We start from the raw sequence: 19,739 nt of genomic DNA, 5'->3' as shown, positions 1-19,739 counted from the left end.
TTTGTCAATCAGATTGAGGAATTTGTGTCCAATGTTAGTTGAGACGTTTTTGCTGTATGGGGGGTTGTACCAGATGATGTCGTTTCGTTTTCTGTTCTTTTTTGGCTGGTTTCCTGGCGTGGGTTCATAGGTGAGGGTGAAATTGTATCCGCTTTCATCAAGGGCTTTTTGGTACGGGGGGGTTGCTTGGTCAAATTCAGCTTTGCTAGATGACAGCATCGATAGCCTTTTATTGATTCCGGTAGGTATTCTTTTCGTGGTGGTGGGTGGGTGGTTGCTGTCATGGTGCACGTATTGGAGTGTTGTGTTGGGTTTCGTGAATGGTTGGTAGCTGTTATTTCTCAGGTTGAAAGTAGTCTTGTGATTTTTTTTCCCACACATACATATATATATATATATATATATATATATATATATATATATATATATATATATATATATATACATACATACATACATACATACATACATATATATATATATATATATATATATATATATATATATATATATATACATCCTGAAAATATGCAAACAAAACTGTGTTTAGATAATTGATACTTCAAACTTGCATAAATAAATATTAAGGAATATAACATAACTTGGCTTCTTAGAGCTTCAAAATGTAATGAATAAAATGCTAAAGTTGTTGATAAACAAGCAAGTATTTTAATAATTAAATATGGTCATTTTAAATGAATTATTATGATAATTTAAAATTAATTTTTTCAAATATGTTTATTTTAATGTATAATTCTAATGCCTGGATGCAATAAGGAGTCAGAAAAAATACAATTAATTTTGATGTTTTTAGCAAAATATAGTAAAAATGTATTTAGTTTTGTTTTTTTAAAATTATTAAATATATTTATTTTTAGGTAAAATAAACATAATAATACAATTTATCTCTAGTCTGGATGATTTATTTCTTGTCACCCAGTTGTCCTCCCGTCGTGAAAAAAGGCTGTCCTCATTGCTGGAGGGGGCGTGGCCTCCAGCTCCGGCTGAAAATCGAGAGATTTTCGGGAGAATATTTGTCCCGGGAGGTTTTCGGGAGAGGCGCTGAATTTCGGGAGTCTCCCGGAAAATTCGGGAGGGTTGGCAAGTACGAATAAGGGTGATATTTGCTTATTTTCTGTCTGATAATATAATTCTTCTCACTAAGGAGATTTTATGTTAGAGTGTTTTACTTGTTTTAAGTGCTTTGGTCCTAAATGATCTCAGTAAGATATTACAGCTTGTTGCTGAGATTTGATGACCTATATTGAGTAAAACATGCTTGAAACTAGAACATCAACTGTTGCAAAGCTGTGTCATCAACACTCACAAGTATAAAACTACTTTTTCAAAGTAATAATTTCTTATTTCAAGCATGAAATAAAAAAATCATGACTTTGACCCAATTGTCTCATAATTAAAACAGATGACAGTTTGCTGTTTTATTTTCAATGAAACAATAGAAAAGATGTGCTCTTATAGTAGTACAGTTGGCACAGTACAGTAAACTGACAGTTAATATTTAAACATTTGAAATGTCAAACAATTTTGAACAGGAATAGTTCATGCACATTCAGATGAATTCTTCAAAATGACAATAAAAAAAAATTGGCCGGTGGCCAGGCTGTAAATATATATATATATATATATATATATATATATATATGTATGTGTGGGGAAAAAAATCACAAGACTATTTCATCTCTACAGGCCTGTTTCATGAGGGGGGTACCCTCAATCGTCAGGAGATTTTAATGGGAGCATTCGCATACCATGGTTTATATAGGGCACAGAGTGGGTGGGTACAGGCTGGCCTAAGGGCGTGGTGATTGGCCCTTAGGCCAGCCTGTACCCACCCACTCTGTGCCCTATATAAACCATGGTATGCGAATGCTCCCATTAAAATCTCCTGACGATTGAGGGTACCCCCCTCATGAAACAGGCCTGTAGAGATGAAATAGTCTTGTGATTTTTTTCCCCACACATACATATATTGCGCTCTACTACGGTATCGAGCACTATTTTTTGGATAACCTTATTAAGACATATATATATATATATATATATTCCTTGCGCACTAGCAGACTGAAAGAGCACGCACTTGGCGTGATGATGTCATGTTATCAATGGAAAAATGCATTTTTAGACCATATGATCTGCCTGAGCGGCTCGTAGACCCCGAGAGTAACAAGCGGTTGCCTTGTTGCCTTTCCATTAAGAAAAACAAACTAGTTTTTAGTATAAGTTTGCTGGTTTCAATAAATGTAATGCCGAGCGCATATCATTGTGTCAAGATAATGGCACTAGCATTTACTTAATTTAAGAATTTTTTTCAACATATTGAGCAAAGAAGTCTCTTTTTTTTGTACCAAGAAAAGTGCACTTGTTATTAGTGAGAATATACTTATTTTAAGGTATTTTTGGGTTCATTGAGGTTAGTTAATTTTACTTGTTTTGGAAAGTCTTGACAAGCCGAATTTTCTTGTTCTATTGGCAGATAATGTTTCTTAGTTCAAGTAAAATACCCCTAATTTTTGTATTGTTTCCCCTTGTTTTTGAACACTGACTTTTTGCAGTTCATACTTATTCGATACAACCAGGAACATTAAACAAAAACGGTTGGTTGCAGGAGTACCTATTATTTGGGGTGTACCAAATATTTTGGCAAAATACGCAGCTCATATTTCAGCCACAGGAAGTACCTAATATTATGGCTAAAGGTGTACTTAATGTTTTGTCTTTGGGGTGTACCCAATCTTTGGGCCTCACAGGCACTGAATATTTTCGCCACAAGTGTATTTTAATAGTTTTGGCCTCAAAGGCGCCTCATATTTATGCCACACCCCTCACCTCTTAGGGGGTGAACAAGGGGATGGGTCAAATGCAGAGGACACATTTCACCACACCTACTGTGTGTGTGTGACAATCATTGGTACTTTAACTTTAACTTGAAAAAAAAATCTCACTAACATCATCAGTGATACAAAAGGGCCCCACTCATGAAGTGTTAAAAAATATATGTATAAATATGTATTTTTAAAATCTCTAGATCAACTATCTATTATATATATATATCATATATTATTATATATTATATTATAATATACATTTTAGATAAATGCGTTAAAATGTAATATCGGAAATTATCGGTATCGTTTTTTTAATTATCGGTATCGTTTTTTTTTTTGGTTTTTTTTAATTAAATCAACATAAAAAACACAAGATACACTTACAATTAGTGCACCAACCCAAAAAACCTTCCTCCCCTATTTACACTCATTCACACAAAAGGGTTGTTTCTTTCTGTTATTAATATTGTGGTTCCTACATTATATATCAATATATATCAATACAGTCTGCAAGGGATACAGTCCGTAAGCACACATGATTGTGCGTGCTGCTGGTCCACTAATAGTACTAACCTTTAACAGTTAATTTTACTCATTTTCATTAATTACTAGTTTCTATGAAACTGTTTTTATATTGTTTTACTTTCTTTTTTATTCAAGAAAATGTTTTTAATTTATTTATCTTATTTTATTTTATTAATTTAAAAAAAAAGTACCTTATCTTCACCATACCTGGTTGTCCAAATTAGGCATAATAATGGGTTAATTCCACGACTGTATATATCGGTTGATATCGGTATCGGTAATTAAAGCGTTGGACAATATCGGAATATCGGATATCTGCAAAAAGCCATTATCGGACATCCCTAATATATATTATTATTATATTATATTATATATTATATATCTATTATATGTTTTTATCTATTTTTGTTTGTTTTATGCCCGTTTTGTCATAGAATTTTTTTTTCTTTAATGGCACGCACAAAATATGCAATATTTCCCCCCAAAAATATTTCAAAGTGGAATATTTTTATATGACAGGTCAATAATTGATTTTGATTCATTATTATTTTTTGAACAATTAGTTTTAAAGAAAAAAAAAACAGCCTCCTTGGCAGCTTTGTTTAATTAGAGTCAACATTGCAACTATTTATTGTTATATTTCCCCCTGTTTGCTCTTTTATTCCACTTTTTTTAGAATAGTACAAACCCCGTTTCCATATGAGTTGGGAAATTGTGTTGGATGTAAATATAAACGGAATACAATGATTTGCAAATCATTTTCAACCCATATTCAGTTGAATATGCTACAAAGACAACATATTTGACGTTCAAACTGATAAAAAATTTTTTTTTGCAAATAATCATTAACTTTAGAATTTGATGCCAGCAACACGTGACAAAGAAGTTGGGAAAGGTGGCAATAAATACTGATAAAGTTGAGGAATGCTCATCAAACACTTATTTGGAACATCCCACATGTGAACAGGCAAATTGGGAACAGGTGGGTGCCATGATTGGGTATAAAAGTAGATTCCATGAAATGCTCAGTCATTCACAAACAAGGATGGGGCGAGGGTCACCACTTTGTCAACAAATGTGTGAGCAAATCGTTGAACAGTTTAAGAAAAACCTTTCTCAACCAGCTATTGCAAGGAATTTAGGGATTTCACCATCTGCGGTCCGTAATACCATCAAAGGGTTCAGAGAATCGGGAGAAATCACTGCACGTAAGCAGCTGAGCCCGTGACCTTCGATCCCTCAGGCTGTACTGCATCAACAGGCGACATCAGTGTGTAAAGGATATCACCACATGGGCTCAGGAACACTTCAGTAACCCACTGTCAGTAACTACAGTTGGTCGCCACATCTGTAAGTGCAAGTTAATACTCTCCTATGCAAGGCGAAAACCGTTTATCAACAACACCCAGAAACGCCGTCGGCTTCGCTGGGCCTGAGCTCATCTAAGATGATAATAATAATAATACATTTTATTTATAAGGCGCCTTTCTGGGCACTCAAGGACACCGTACAAAATCACAACAATAAAATCAAATTGGATAAAAAACAACAACAACAAAGATAGAGAAGAAAAGATGATTACAATGAATAGGCAGGAAGACTGATACAAAGTAGAAAAGTGTTCTGTGGTCTGACGAGTACACATTTCAAATTGTTTTTGGAAACTGTGGACGTCGTGTCCTCCGGACCAAAGAGGAAAAGAACCATCCGGATTGTTATAGGCGCAAAGTTGAAAAGCCAGCATCTGTGATGGTATGGGGGTGTATTAGTGCCCAAGACATGGGTAACTTACACATCTGTGAAGGCGCCATTAATGCTGAAAGGTACATACAGGTTTTGGAGCAACATATGTTGCCATCCAAGCAACGTTACCATGGACGCCCCTGCTTATTTCAGCAAGACAATGCCAAGCCACGTGTTACATCAACGTGGCTTCATCGTAAAAGAGTGCGGGTACTAGACTGGCCTGCCTGCAGTCCAGACCTGTCTCCCATTGAAAATGTGTGGCGCATTATGAAGCCTAAAATACCACAACGGAGACCCCCGGACTGTTGAACAACTTAAGCTGTACATCAAGCAAGAATGGGAAAGAATTCCACCTGACAAGGTTCAAAAATGTGTCTCCTCAGTTCCCAAACGTTTACTGAGTGTTGTTAAAAGGAAAGGTGATGTAACACAGTGGTGAACATGCCCTTTCCCAACTACTTTGGCACGTGTTGCAGCCATGAAATTCTAAGTTAATTAAAGCTGCAAGCAGCGTTGGTCGGGCCCGCGTATTTGGCAGGTGCTAGTCCTAAGTGTCCAAATACTTTTGTCAAATTTTAGTCCCAAGTGTCCCAATACTTTTGTCTAGTGTATCTACCTTGTCTGCATTGTGTGGGCACGCTGGTGCTTCCTGCTTTTAAGCAGCCATCTTAAAAAAACAGCAGCGCAGCAGCATCAGCGCAGCGGTTCTTTGAAGGCTCATAAAATCAAAACCGGAGCAGTTATAAAAACGCGCTTCAGTAGTTTTAATCACAAGGGTTCAATCTCTCTCCTGTGTTAGTTTGAAGCCGAAACGACAAACGCGCTCAGAGGAGATAGTTTTTGAAGGAAGTAGACCGGTTTTTACAAAAATGTTGTGTTGAAGGGGGAATAGCAAACTTCCTGTAGATTTTTTCTGGGGGTTGTCAATTTATGAAATGTAGGTCTAAGTGAGACCTACGGAAAGGTTTTAGTTTCATGTCTCTCCGACCTTCCCAGTGGGAGTTACAGGCAGTTTTGTCATTTTTTTCTTCCGAGGAGCAGTTTTTTCTCGGTTTTATTCAAAAATTGCTCTAGAGCTCAATTTTGAGATTTGGGGTTAGGTTTTTTTTGTAGATCGCAATGTTTGCCAGTCCTGGTGTGTGCATTCAGTTTGGTGAGTTTTGAAGCATGTTAATAGGGTCAAATTAAAGCTCAAAAAGGCAAAAGTGACTGATTTTACTAAAATTTAGTGTTGAAGGGGGAATAGCAAACTTCCTGTAGATTTTTGGCCGAGAAAATAAATTAATAAAATTTAAGTCTAAGTGAGACCTACATAGAGGTTTTTGTTTCATGTCTCTACGACATTTGTACTGGGAGTTAGAAAAAGTTTACTTTGTAGGGGGCGCTAGAGCGCAATTTTGAGTTTTGGGGTTTGGTTTTTTCACCAAAGGGTTTTGTTCGAGTTTATTTATGTGTGCGTCAAATTTGGTGAGTTTTGAAGCATGTTAAGGGGGTCAAAGTACCGCGCAAAGCTGCGGAATAAGAAAGAATAATAATTAAAGCTGCAAGCAGCGTTGGTCGGGCCCGCGTATTTGGCAGGTGCTAGTCCTAAGTGTCCCAATACTTTTGTCTACTTTTAGTCGGAAGTGTCCCAAGACTTTTGTCTAGTGTACCTACCTTGTCTGCATTGTGTGGGCACGTTGGTGCTTCCTGCTTTTAAGCAGCCATCTTGAAAAAACAGCATTGCAGCAGCATCAGCGCAGCGGGTCTTTGAAGGGTCATAAAATCAAAACCGGAGCAGTTATAAAAAAACTGTTCTGTTAATTTATGCACAAGGGTTTAATCTCTCACCTGTGTTAGTTTGAAGCCGAAAGGACAAACACGCTCAGAGGAGATAGTTTTTGAAGGAAGGTGACCGGTTTTTACCAAAAAATTGTTTTGAAGGGGGAATAGCAAACATCCTGTTTATTTTTGCTGGGGGTTGTCAATTTATGAAAAGTAGGTCTAAGTGAGACCTACATAGAGGTTTTTGTTTCATGTCTCTCCGACCTTCCCAGTGGGAGTTACAGGCAGTTTTGTAAATTTTTTCTTCCGAGGAGCAGTTTTTTATCAGTTTTATTCAAAAATTGCTGTAGAGGGCAATTTTTAAATTTGGGGTTAGGTTCTTTCATTAGATCACAGTTTTAGCCAGTCCTGATGTGTGTGTAAAGTTTGGTGAGTTTTGAAGCATGTTAAGGGGGTCAAATTACAGCTCAAAGAGGCAAAAGTGACTGTTTTTAGTACTTTTTTGCCTTGAAGGGGGAATTGCCAACTTCCTGTAGATTTTAGCCCAAAGACATACAATTATGAGAACTAGGTCTAAGTCAGACCTACATAGAGGATTTTGTTTCATATTTTTCCGACCTTCCTAGTGGGAGTTACAGGCAGTCTAGTTTTTTTTTTTCCTAGGGGGCGCTAGAGCGCAATTTTGAGTTTTGAAGTTTGGTTCTTTGATAAAAAGTTTTGCCGTATATTACTGATGTGTGCGTAAAATTAGGTGAGTTTTGAAGCATGTTAAGGGGGTCAAAGTAGTGCGCAAAGCTGCGGAAGAATAATAATAATAATAATAATAATAATAATAATAATAAAACCTTAGAAATTCAATAGGTCCTTATGTCCCATTGCATAAGGACTCCCTGTGGGAGTCCTTTTGCAATGGGCCATGGCGGGCCCTAATTAAAGCTGCAAGCAGCGTTGGTCGGGCCCGCGTATTTGGCAGGTGCTAGTCCTAAGTGTCCCAATACTTTTGTCTACTTTTAGTCTGAAGTGTCCCAAGACTTTTGTCTAGTGTACCTACCTTGTCTGCATTGTGTGGGCACGTTGGTGCTTCCTGCTTTTAAGCAGCCATCTTGAAAAAACAGCATTGCAGCAGCATCAGCGCAGCGGGTCTTTGAAGGGTCATAAAATCAAAACCGGAGCAGTTATAAAAAAACTGTTCTGTTAATTTATGCACAAGGGTTTAATCTCTCACCTGTGTTAGTTTGAAGGCGAAACGACAAACGCGCTCAGAGGAGATAGATTTTGAAGGAAGGTGACCGGTTTTTACAAAAATGTTGTTTTGAAGGGGGAATAGCAAACTTCCTGTAGATTTTTGCTGGGGGTTGTCAATTTATGAAATGTAGGTCTAAGTGAGACCTACATAGAGGTTTTTGTTTCATGTCTCTCCGACCTTCCCAGTGGGAGTTACAGGCAGTTTTGTCTTTTTTGTCTTCCGAGGAGCAGTTTTTTGTCAGTTTGATTAAAAAATTGCTGTAGAGCACAATTTTTTGATTTGGGGTTAGGTTTTTTCATTATATCACAGTTTAAGCCAGTCCTGATGTGTGTGTTCAGTTTGGTGAGTTTTGAAGCATGTTAAGGGGGTCAAATTACAGCTCAAAGAGGCAAAAGTGACTGTTTTTAGTACTTTTTTGTCTTGAAGGGGGAATTGCCAACTTCCTGTTGATTTTAGCCCGAAGACATACAATTATGAGAACTAGGTCTAAGTCAGACCTACATAGAGGTTTTTGTTTCATGTCTCTCCGACCTTCCTAGTGGGAGTTACAGGCAGTCTGTTTTTTTTTTTTCCTAGGGGGCGCTAGAGCGCAATTTTGATTTTTTGGGTTCGGTTTTTTCATCAAAAGACAATTTTCGCAGGTCCTGATGAGTGTGTCAAATTTGGTGAGTTTTGAAGCATGTTGAGTGGGTCAAATTAGTGTTCAAAGAGGCGGCGGAAGAATAATAATAATAATAATTAAAGCTGCAAGCAGCGTTGGTCGGGCCCGCGGATTTGGCAGGTGCTAGTCCTAAGTGTCCCAATACTTTTGTCTACTTTTAGTCTGAAGTGTCCCAAGACTTTTGTCTAGTGTACCTACCTTGTCTGCATTGTGTGGGCATGTTGGTTATTCCTGCTTTAGAGCAGCCATCTTAAAAAAACAGCACCGCAGGAGCATCAGTGCAGCGGGTCTTTGAAGGGTCATAAAATCAAAACCGGAGCACTTAATTAAAAAAGGCTTCTGTTGTTGTATTCACAAGGGTTCAATGTCTCTCCTGTGTTATTTTGAAGGCGAAACGACAAACGCGCTCAGAGGAGTTCGTTTTTGAAGGAAGGTGACGGGTTTTTACAAAAAAATTGTTTTGAAGGGGGAATAGCAAACATCCTGTAGATTTTTGCGGGGGGTTGTCAATTTATGAAATGTAGGTCTAAGTGAGACCTACATAGAGGTTTTTGTTTCATGTCTCTCCGACCTTCCCAGTGGGAGTTACAGGCAGTTTTGTAGTTATTGTCTTCCGAGGAGCAGTTTTTTGTGCGTTTTATAAAAAAATTGCTGTAGAGCACAATTTTTAGATTTTGGGTTAGGTTTTTTCATTAGATCACAGTTTTAGCCAGCCCTGATGTGTGTGTTCAGTTTGGTGAGTTTTGAAGCATGTTAAGGGGGTCAAATTACATCTCAAAGAGGCAAAAGTGACTTTTTTTAGTACTTTTTTGTCTTGAAGGGGGAATTGCCAACTTCCTGTTGATTTTCGCCCGAGAATGTACCATTATGAAAGTTAGGTCTGAGTCAGACCTACATAGAGGATTTTGTTTCATGTTTTTCCGACCTTCCTAGTGGGAGTTACAGGCAGTCTAGTTTTTTTTTTTCCTAGGGGGCGCTAGAGCGCACTTTTGATTTTTGCGGTTAGGTTTTTTTATTAAAAGACAATTTTCGCAGGTCCTGATGAGTGGGTCAAATATGGTGAGTTTTGAAGCATGTTAAGTGGGTCAAATTAGTGTTCGAAGAGGCGGCGGAAGAATAATAAAGAATAATTAAAGCTGCAAGCAGCGTTGTTCGGGCCCGCGTATTTGGCAGGTGCTAGTCCTAAGTGTCCCAATACTTTTGTCTACTTGTAGTCTGAAGTGTCCCAAGACTTTTGTCTAGTGTACCTACCTTGTCTGCATTGTGTGGGCACGTTGGTGCTTCCTGCTTTTGAGCAGCCATCTTACAGAAACAGCACCGCAGCAGCATGAGTGCAGCGGGTCTTTGAAGGGTCATAAAATCAAAACCGGAGCACTTAATTAAAAAAGGCTTCTGTTGTTGTATTCACAAGGGTTCAATGTCTGTCCTGTGTTATTTTGAAGGCGAAACGACAAACGCGCTCAGAGGAGTTCGTTTTTGAAGGAAGGTGACCGGTTGTTACAAAAATTATTTTTTGAAGGGGGAATAGCAAACATCCTGTAGATTTTTGCGGGGGGTTGTCAATTTATGAAATGTAGGTCTAAGTGAGACCTACATAGAGGTTTTTGTTTCATGTCTCTCCGACCTTCCCAGTGGGAGTTACAGGCAGTTTAGTAGTTTTTTTCTGCCGAGGATCAGTTTTTTGTCAGTTTTAGTAAAAAATTGCTGTAGAGCACAATTTTTAGATTTGGGGTTAGGTTTTTTCATTAGATCACAGTTTTAGCCAGTCCTGATGTGTGTGTAAAGTTTGGAGAGTTTTGAAGCATGTTAAGGGGGTGAAATTACAGCTCAAAGAGGCAAAAGTGACAGTTTTTAGTACTTTTTTGTCTTGAAGGGGGAATTGCCAACTTCCTGTTGATTTTAGCCCGAAGACATACAATTATGAGAACTAGGTCTAAGTCAGACCTACATAGAGGTTTTTGTTTCATATTTTTCCGACCTTCCTAGTGGGAGTTACAGGCAGTCTGTTTTTTTTTTTTCCTAGGGGGCGCTAGAGCGCAATTTTGATTTTTGGGGTTCGGTTTTTTTATCAAAAGACAATTTTCGCAGGTCCTGATGAGTGTGTCAAATATGGTGAGTTTTGAAGCATGTTGAGTGGGTCAAATTAGTGTTCAAAGAGGCGGCGGAAGAATAATAATAATAAGAAAGAATAATAAAACGAACGAATAACAATAGGTCCTTATGTCCCATTGCATAAGGACTCCCTGTGGGAGTCCTTTTGCAATGGGCCATGGCGGGCCCTAATAAAGAATAAAACGAACGAATAACAATAGGTCCTTATGTCCCATTGCATAAGGACTCCCTGTGGGAGTCCTTTTGCAATGGGCCACTGCGGGCCCTAATAAAGAATAATAAAACGAACGAATAACAATAGGTCCTTATGTCCCATTGCATAAGGACTCCCTGTGGGAGTCCTTTTGCAATGGGCCACTGCGGGCCCTAATTAAAGCTGCAAGCAGCGTTGTTCGGGCCCGCGGATTTGGCAGGTGCTAGTCCTAAGTGTCCCAATACTTTTGTCTACTTTTAGTCTGAAGTGTCCCAATACTTTTGTGTAGTGTACCTACCTTGTCTGCATTGTGTGGGCACGTTGGTGCATCCTGCTTTTAAGCAGCCATCTTAAAAAAACAGCATTGCAGCAGCATCAGCGCAGCGGGTCTTTGAAGGGTCATAAAATCAAAACCGGAGCAGTTAATTCAAAAGCGCTTCTGTTGTTGTAATCACAAGGGTTCAATCTCTCTCCTGTGTTAGTTTGAAGGCGAAACGACAAACGCGCTCAGAGGAGTTCGTTTTTGAAGGAAGGTGACCGGTTTTTACAAAAAAATTGTTTTGAAGGGGGAATAGCAAAATTCCTGTTGATTTTTGCTGGGGGTTGTAAATTTATGAAATGTAGGTCTAAGTGAGACCTACAGAGAGGTTTTTGTTTCATCTCTCTCCGACCTTTCCAGTGGGAGTTACAGGCAGTTTTGTCAGATTTTTCATCCGAGGAGCAGTTTTTTGTGCATTTTATTAAAGAATTGCTGTAGAGGACAAATTTTAGATTTGGGGTTAGGTTTTTTCATTAGATCACAGTTTTAGCCAGTCCTGATATGTGTGTTCAGTTTGGTGAGTTTTGAAGCATGTTAAGGGGGTCAAATTACAGCTCAAAGAGGCAAAAGTGACTGTTTTTAGTACTTTTTTGTCTTGAAGGTGGAATTGCCAACTTCCTGTTGATTTTAGCCCGAAGATGTACAATTGAAAAATGTAGGTCTAAGTCAGACCTACATAAAGGTTTTTGTTTCATGTCTCTCCGACCTTCCTATTGGGAGTTACAGGCAGCGTAGTTTTTTCTTCTTCCTAGGGGGCGCTAGAGCGCAATTTTGAGTTTTGGGGTTTGGTTTTTTTATTAAAAGGCAATTTTCGCAGGTCCTGATGTGTGGGTCAAATATGGTGAGTTTTGAAGCATGTTAAGTGGGTCAAATTAGTGCTCGAAGAGGTAGCGGAAGAAGAAAGAAAGAAAGAATAATAAAACCTTAGAATAACAATAGGTCCTTATGTCCCATTGCATAAGGACTCCCTGTGGGAGTCCTTTTGCAATGGGCCATTGCGGGCCCTAATAAAACCTTACAAATTCAATAGGTCCTTATGTCCCATTGCATAAGGACTCCCTGTGGGAGTCCTTTTGCAATGGGCCATTGCGGGCCCTAATAAAACCTTACAAATTCAATAGGTCCTTATGTCCCATTGCATAAGGACTCCCTGTGGGAGTCCTTATGCAATGGGCCATGCGGGCCCTAATTATTTGCAAAAAAAAAAAAGAAGTTTATGAGTTTGAACATCAAATAACTTGTCTTAGTAGTGCATTCAATTGAATATGGGTTGAAAAGGATTTGCAAATCATTGTATTCCGTTTATATTTACATCTAACACAATTTCCCAACTCAAATGGAAACGGGGTTTGTATTTTTAGAACGTAAAAAAGTTAGCTGCGGGCCACACTTTGGACACCCCTGCCGTACGTGCTGGTCTCCAAATGGAGGTGTTGTGCGTGTACTCACTGATATTTGAAGCAGGTTGTGTTGGCCTTGGCGGGCTCTAACGGGTGGAAGGTGACAGGAGGACTGTGCTGCGCTGACAGCAGGAAGCCCACGGCGAGCACGCACAAGCTGAGACACGTGCCTACCCACCCGAAAAACGACAACAAATCAATCCAAAAAAAAGACGTTTCAAGGGTGCGTCTTTTTTGCGTGTGTCTTACAGACGATGCTGCCCAGCGTGAGCTTCCGTCGGCCCACTCGCTCCACCAGCCACACCCCCAGCAGCGTGAACAGGAAGTTAGTCAGGGTGGTGAGGCCGGCAAGCCAGATGGCAAGGTGGTCATCCCGCACGCCAGACATCTGCAGGATGGTGGCGCTGTAGTACCTGCCAAAGGCACACAGACAAGTTAAATATAGCACGTTGACAGCAGACAGACCCGACGAGGCGGCGGCGGCGGGCAGGATGGAGACAGACGAGAGCGACAACAACAATGTTGGGGGAAAGTCATTTACAGTCATAATTAATCACCTTTTACGTTTTCTATCTGCTTCATGGATAATGAAACTGGGGGTGACACATTTAAGATGTGAACTGCTGCGCGGATTCAGAATAGAGCTGGGAGAATACGCAAGGATGGACGCGAGTTTGATGCGCTGGAAAGGAAGGGAAAATCAGTAAATGATGGATGATATCGTGAAACAGGCAGGAAATTGTCGTGTTCGTCCAAGGGCGGGAGATTAACTTGGCCTAGTTTTGGATTGATTCTTGCATCTTCTTTTTTTTTTTTTTTTTTTTTTTTTTTTTGTCCTGTCCAGCTTCTCAGGCAAATCATATAGTTGATGTAGATGCCCATGTCGGCTGTTCAGATTTACTTTACAAAAGAGAAGTGTAGGATACTTCTCTTGTTGCCTTATTTGTATTTGACTTTATTAAATGTATTTATATTATCATTTAGTGCAGCCGGGCCGGAGCAGGAGGGGATAGAAAGAGAAAAAAAAAGAAGACAGAGGGGGAAATTGTGGGGACAAGAGGGGGATTAGACAGAGAGACAAAAACAACAACAGCAAACAACAACAACAACAACAATAGAGCAACATCAGCAAATATGACATGTACAAGTATGATGGTAAAAGTAATAGCAAATAAGCAGTTAGCGAAAAATAAAAAATAATACAGAAATGACAATGAGCATTATTACACTACAAATGGATCAATACAAATACCAATAGAAATAGCGCTATTGATAATGAACAATACCAATAATTTACCTTTATTATCACCAATACAGTTGTTTAAATGCAACAATACATATACGTAATGATAACTTGAGATACGAAAGAATGCAGAAAAATGGAGGGGGAGAAAGAGAAGCAACCTACATTAACCTTGTAGATTGTTATAGTCACAATAGGTTAAGCTTTGTCAGTGTGCCATGTGTTACACCCAGTTTACCCTAGGGCAACAACGTTAATATATGTTTGATGAAACGTGATTATGTGCATGAGTGTAAGTATGCATATGTACTTGTATATGTACAGAATGTGTATATGTGTTTGTACAATGAATGTATATGTACAGAATGTGTATATGTGTTTGTACAGTGAATGTATAAGTACAGTATGTGTATGTGCATGTTTGTATATTGAATGTGCGTGTGGATGTACGAACATTAGGTAGGTAAATATGTACTGTATTTGTGTATGTATGTGGGAGCGTAGGTACCTATGTACGTATGTGAGCATATGTGAATTTGCATGTACAATACATTCGACTCCCAGAGTGCGTGGGAGCCAGAGCACGGCCCCATCACCCCCGAGAGCCCAACCCACAAACAGGAGGCGTGGTGCCCAGGGAACCAGGGACCACCGCCCCCACGCAGCCAAGCCGGCCAGCGACAGGAACCCCAGAGCCCGACCCACCGTACCGCCCACAAGGGCCAGCAGCAGGCCGCAGACAGACGCACCCGGCAGAGGACAGGGCACGAGAAAAGCAGGGGACAGCCAGACCCCAAGCCAGCGAGAGACCACACCCCACACGGGCAGAAAGGCGAGACGCCCCGCCCGAGGGACCCAGAGACTCCCCGCAACCGGACGGGAAGACCGCCCCCGTCCCACCGGCAACCGGGCCCCCACGAGCCCACCCCCCACCCCCGGAGAGTGCGGCGAGGCCAGCCCCCGGCCACCCCACCCAAACCGGCCGGATTCTTGCATCTTCAACACACACACACACACACACACACACACACACACACACACACACACACACACTTGTGACATGTGGGGGCGCACAGGGGCGGTAGGGGTTTTTTGTTTAGTTTTTGTCATAAAAAAAATACAATCATGTGTGCTTACGGACTGTATCCCTGCAGACTGTATTGATCTATATCAGTGGTTCTTAATCTTGTTGGAGGTACCGAACCCCACCAGTTTCATATGCGCTATCACCGAACCCTTCTTTAGTGAAAAATAAAATGTTGTATTTTTTTCAAATTCAAGACAAAGTTATATGTTTTTGGTATCACTTTAGTATGGGGAACATATTCTAAGTAACAAAGACTTAATTTAAGTTATTTGGTTAGGGTTAGTGTTAGTGTCATGTCTGTGTGATCATGTTTTGTTTTAGTAATGTTCGGTTTAAATTTTGGACTTTTTGTGCACTTTTGTTTTGTTTTGTCACCATAGCAACCATTAGTTTCACCTGTCACGTCACGCACCTGTTCCACGTTTGGACTCATTGTGCACTCTTGTCACCATAGCAACCATTAGTTTTCACCTGTCACGTCACGCACCTGTTTCACGTTTCGAGTCACGCACCTGCTTTTACTAATCATGTCCATAGTATTTAAGTTCATTCATTTTCTGTTGTTCGTTCTGACGACATCCCCGCATTTATGCTCCTGCACACTCTCCACACCCTGATGACCCTTGCTACTCTTTTTTTCATGCCGGTTCCATGCCAAGTAAGTTTTTGTTTGTTAAGCCACAGTTAGTGTTTTGTTTAATTGTTCATAGTTTCTGCCAATGTGCAAGTTTTGTGTTTAAAGTCTAGTTTTGTACCTCCGCCCCTGTGCGCGCTTTTCGTTTATTCCTTTTTTGATAGTTTAAATAAATCATGTATTTACCTTCACGCCATGACCAGTCCAGTTCATTTGCACCACGGGAGAACAAACCAAGCCAAAGTCCAAGTCTTGACAGATGTCGTCAGAACGAACAACAGAAAATGAATGAACTTAAATACTATGGACATGATTAGTAAAAGCAGGTGCGTGACTCGAAACGTGAAACAGGTGCGTGACGTGACAGGTGAAAACTAATGGTTGCTATGGTGACAAGAGTGCACAATGAGTCCAAACGTGGAACAGGTGCGTGACGTGACAGGTGAAACTAATGGTTGCTATGGTGACAAAACAAAACAAAAGTGCACAAAAAGTCCAAAATTTAAACCGAACATTACTAAAACAAAACATGATCACACAGACATGACAGTTAGAGGGTTAGGGCCAGGGTTAGAGGGTTAGGGTTATAATAAGGCCATGCCGAATAAGGCATTAATAAGGACCAGTGACGTGCGGTGAGGTTGATGGCTGGTGAGGCACTGACTTCATCACAGTCAGATTTACAAACATATGAACCCTAAAGAGTATCTTATTCACCATTTGATTGGCAGCAGTTAACGGGTTATGTTTAAAAGCTCATACCAGCATTCTTCCCTGCTTGGCACTCAGCATCAAGGGTTGGAATTGGGGGTTAAATCACCAACAATTATTCCCGGGCGCGGCGCCGCTGCTGCCCACTGCTCCCCTCACATCCCAGGGGGTGAGCAAGGAGATGGGTCAAATGCAGAGGACAAATTTCACCACACCTAGTGTGTGTGTGGCAAGCATTGGTACTTTAACTTAACTTTAACTTTACACATACAAACTGTGGCACACAAAAAAGCACATTTAAATTTTTTTTTTTTATTATGGTCTTACCTTTACTTATAAGTGCGGGAACAGTGGTGTTCGTGTTGGAGGAGTTGTGAATGAATGAAATATGAAATCCGTGCTGCAGTCTGCAGGTGTACCTAATGTTGTGTCCCTGCAGTCGTTCACGGCTCCTCCGGCGCGAGCAATGTTGTTTTTGCACTTTTTGGCTTCTTGTTAAGTGACTTTTTTGGGTGGATTCGGTCTTGCACGTGGAGGGTTTGAGTGTGGGCTTTGCTTGGTGTGGCGCTCCCGTCGGGGGGGTGCAGTGTGCGGCGCAGGTGCAACAACCGGCACCAGGAGGCGGGATTACGCGAGCCTCACACAGTGCGTCTTCGCAGCAGATTTATGATTGCTCAGCACAAGAAATACGTTACACACATATAGTTGTTGACAAAATACACTGTACATTATATACCTCAGCTAACTAAACTATGGAAATGTATAATATAGTTCATATAGCAATACGGTCTCACTGCACAGCAGGCCAGCAGTTAGCCGAGTCCGCAATCGATGGTGAGGCACTGAGTGACGTGCCTCAACTGGCTGCTGATCACCGCACCGTCTCTTCTCAGTATTTGAACGGCAAATGTGAAAATTCAGCGATTTTGAATAAAAATAATCTAAAACTGGTGAAGTTAAATAGAAAATAACTTTATAGTATAATCACTGGCTACATATAACAATGTAATTAATTTTTTTTCTTTTTACATTTTTTTTCTTTCCATGATGGCAGGTGAGACCCCGCCTCACCTGCCTCCAGTGACCGCACGTCACTGATAAGTACTTAATAATGACTAGTTATGTTACTAATTTGCATGTTAATAAGCAACTAATTAATGGTGAATATGTTCCCCATACTAAAGTGTTGCCATTTTTTTTTTTACTGGTGCACAAAATGAACCGTGCATGAACATCACCTTGTTCGAAGAACAAAACCAACACAGTGCATAAACTCACTAGAAATTACACACCTGCAAATCAGTCTGACTTCTGCTGTTGCCGTATCCGTAATACGCCGATAGGGAGAAGTTTTTATTTACACGATGAGTCGGGTGTGTTTTGACCTCTGCCGAACCCTTGAGCCCGACTCACCGAACCCCTAGGGTTCGATCGAACCCAGGTTAAGAACCACTGATCTATATTGATGTATAATGTAGGAACCAGAATGTTAATAACAGAAAGAAACAACCCTTTTGTGTGAATGAGTAAATGAGTGTAAATGGGGGAGGGAGGTTTTTTGGGTTGGTGCACTAATTGTAAGTGTATCTTGTGTTTTTTATGTTGATTTAATAACCGGTGGTTGGGGACCACTGATTTAGAGGATCTTTGACTAGCCTTTTCTGCAGGCCCTTAAAGAATAACTGTCATGTAAAGCATCTTTGACTGGTGTTTAAACAAATAGCTGTGGATTCCTGTGGATTTGTAGCAGGCCCTTAAAAAATAACTGTCATGTAAAGCATCTTTGACTGACATTTAAGTAGGGCTTGGCGATATATATCGATATACTCGATATATTGCGGGTTTGTCTCTGTGCGATATAGAAAATGACTATATCGTGATATTCGAGAATACCAGGGGTGCTCACACTTTTTCTGCAGGCGAGCTACTTTTCAATTGATCAAGTCGTGGGGATCTACCTCATTCATATATATAATTTATATTTACTTATTTATGAAATATATGTTTTTGTTAACAAGTTAAAGGTGTTTAATGATAATGCAAGCATTTTTAACACATATAGTTAATATTGTTAACACGTTAAAGGTGTTTAATGATAATACAAGCATGTTTAACACATAGTTAATATTGTTAATAAACTAAAGGTGTTTAATGATAATACAAGAATGTTTCATACATATAGTTAATATTGTTAACAACTTAAAGGTGTTTAAATATAATACAAGAATGTTTCATACATATAGTTAATATTGTTAACAACTTAAAGGTGTTTAAATATAATACAAGCATGTTTAACACATATAGTTAATATTGTTAACAAGTTAAAGGTGTTTAATGATAATACAAGTATGTTTAACACATATAGTTAATATTGTTAATAAGTTAAAGGTGTTTAAAGATAATACAAGCATGTTTAACACATATAGTTAATATTGTTAATAAATTAAAGTTGTTTAAAGATAATACAAGCATGTTTAACACATATAGTTAATATTGTTAATAAGTTAAAGGTGTTTCAAGATAATACAAGCATGTTTAACACATATAGTTAATATTGTTAGTAAATTAAAGGTGTTTAAAGATAATACAAGCATGTTTAACACATATAGATTCCTTTCTTTCATGAAGACAAGAATATAAGTTGGTGTATTACCTGATTCTGATGACTTGCATTGATTGGAATCAGACAGTGGTGCTTATAACGTCCGCATTATCGAATGGAGGAGAAAAAAAGTCCTCCTTTCTGTCTAATACCACATTAAAGTGGTTGGTTTTTGGCATCTTATTTGTCCAGCTTCCGTACTCCTTTGTATACACTTTACAAGAAATACATTGTCGGCAAACACCGTAGCTTGCTAGCTTGTGCACGCCAGCTTTCTGAGACTCTTATTTTGTTAGCGCAACTGTGCAACTATGCAGTCGGTCTTTGGAGTTTTGACGACAGGTACGGCGCCAGTCTGTTGAAATAAAGTGTTTCTCGCCTTCCAGTCGGTAATTTTAATGAGCTGGCAGCAGCCAGCGTCATCTCAGAAGACCCTCGGGTGCCGTGAATATCAATCAAGTGACGAAAGTGACGTCATAGTGAAGATTTATGATCGCTCATTTTTAGGACTATTTTTTTAATGCCTGGCTGGTGATCGACTGACACACCCTCCGAGATCGACCGGTAGCTCGCGATCGACGTAATGAGCACCCCTGGAGTATACGTTCTCACACAGTTGCTTTTAGCTGCGGGCATTACACTGCCGGCTT

General features: G+C 39.7%; 1 protein-coding gene across 1 annotated transcript in view; it reads right to left on the bottom strand.

Moving 5' to 3' along the window:
• LOC133606145 (proton myo-inositol cotransporter-like) overlaps positions 1–19,739 on the bottom strand; it is a 184,379-nt gene that overhangs the window by 13,277 nt on the left and 151,363 nt on the right. Inside the window, exons 6-7 of the mRNA XM_061959751.1 lie at positions 13,062–13,225; positions 12,862–12,982 (exon numbers count right to left, since the gene is read on the bottom strand). Of these exons, the coding sequence (XP_061815735.1) occupies positions 12,862–12,982; positions 13,062–13,225 (285 nt within the window). The remainder of the gene's footprint in view (positions 1–12,861; positions 12,983–13,061; positions 13,226–19,739) is intronic.

This window comes from Nerophis lumbriciformis, linkage group LG05 (assembly GCF_033978685.3).
Source record: "Nerophis lumbriciformis linkage group LG05, RoL_Nlum_v2.1, whole genome shotgun sequence".
Lineage (NCBI taxonomy): Eukaryota > Metazoa > Chordata > Actinopteri > Syngnathiformes > Syngnathidae > Nerophis > Nerophis lumbriciformis.
Note: the sequence above shows the minus strand (reverse complement) of the source record. Positions and strands in the feature narration are given on the sequence as shown.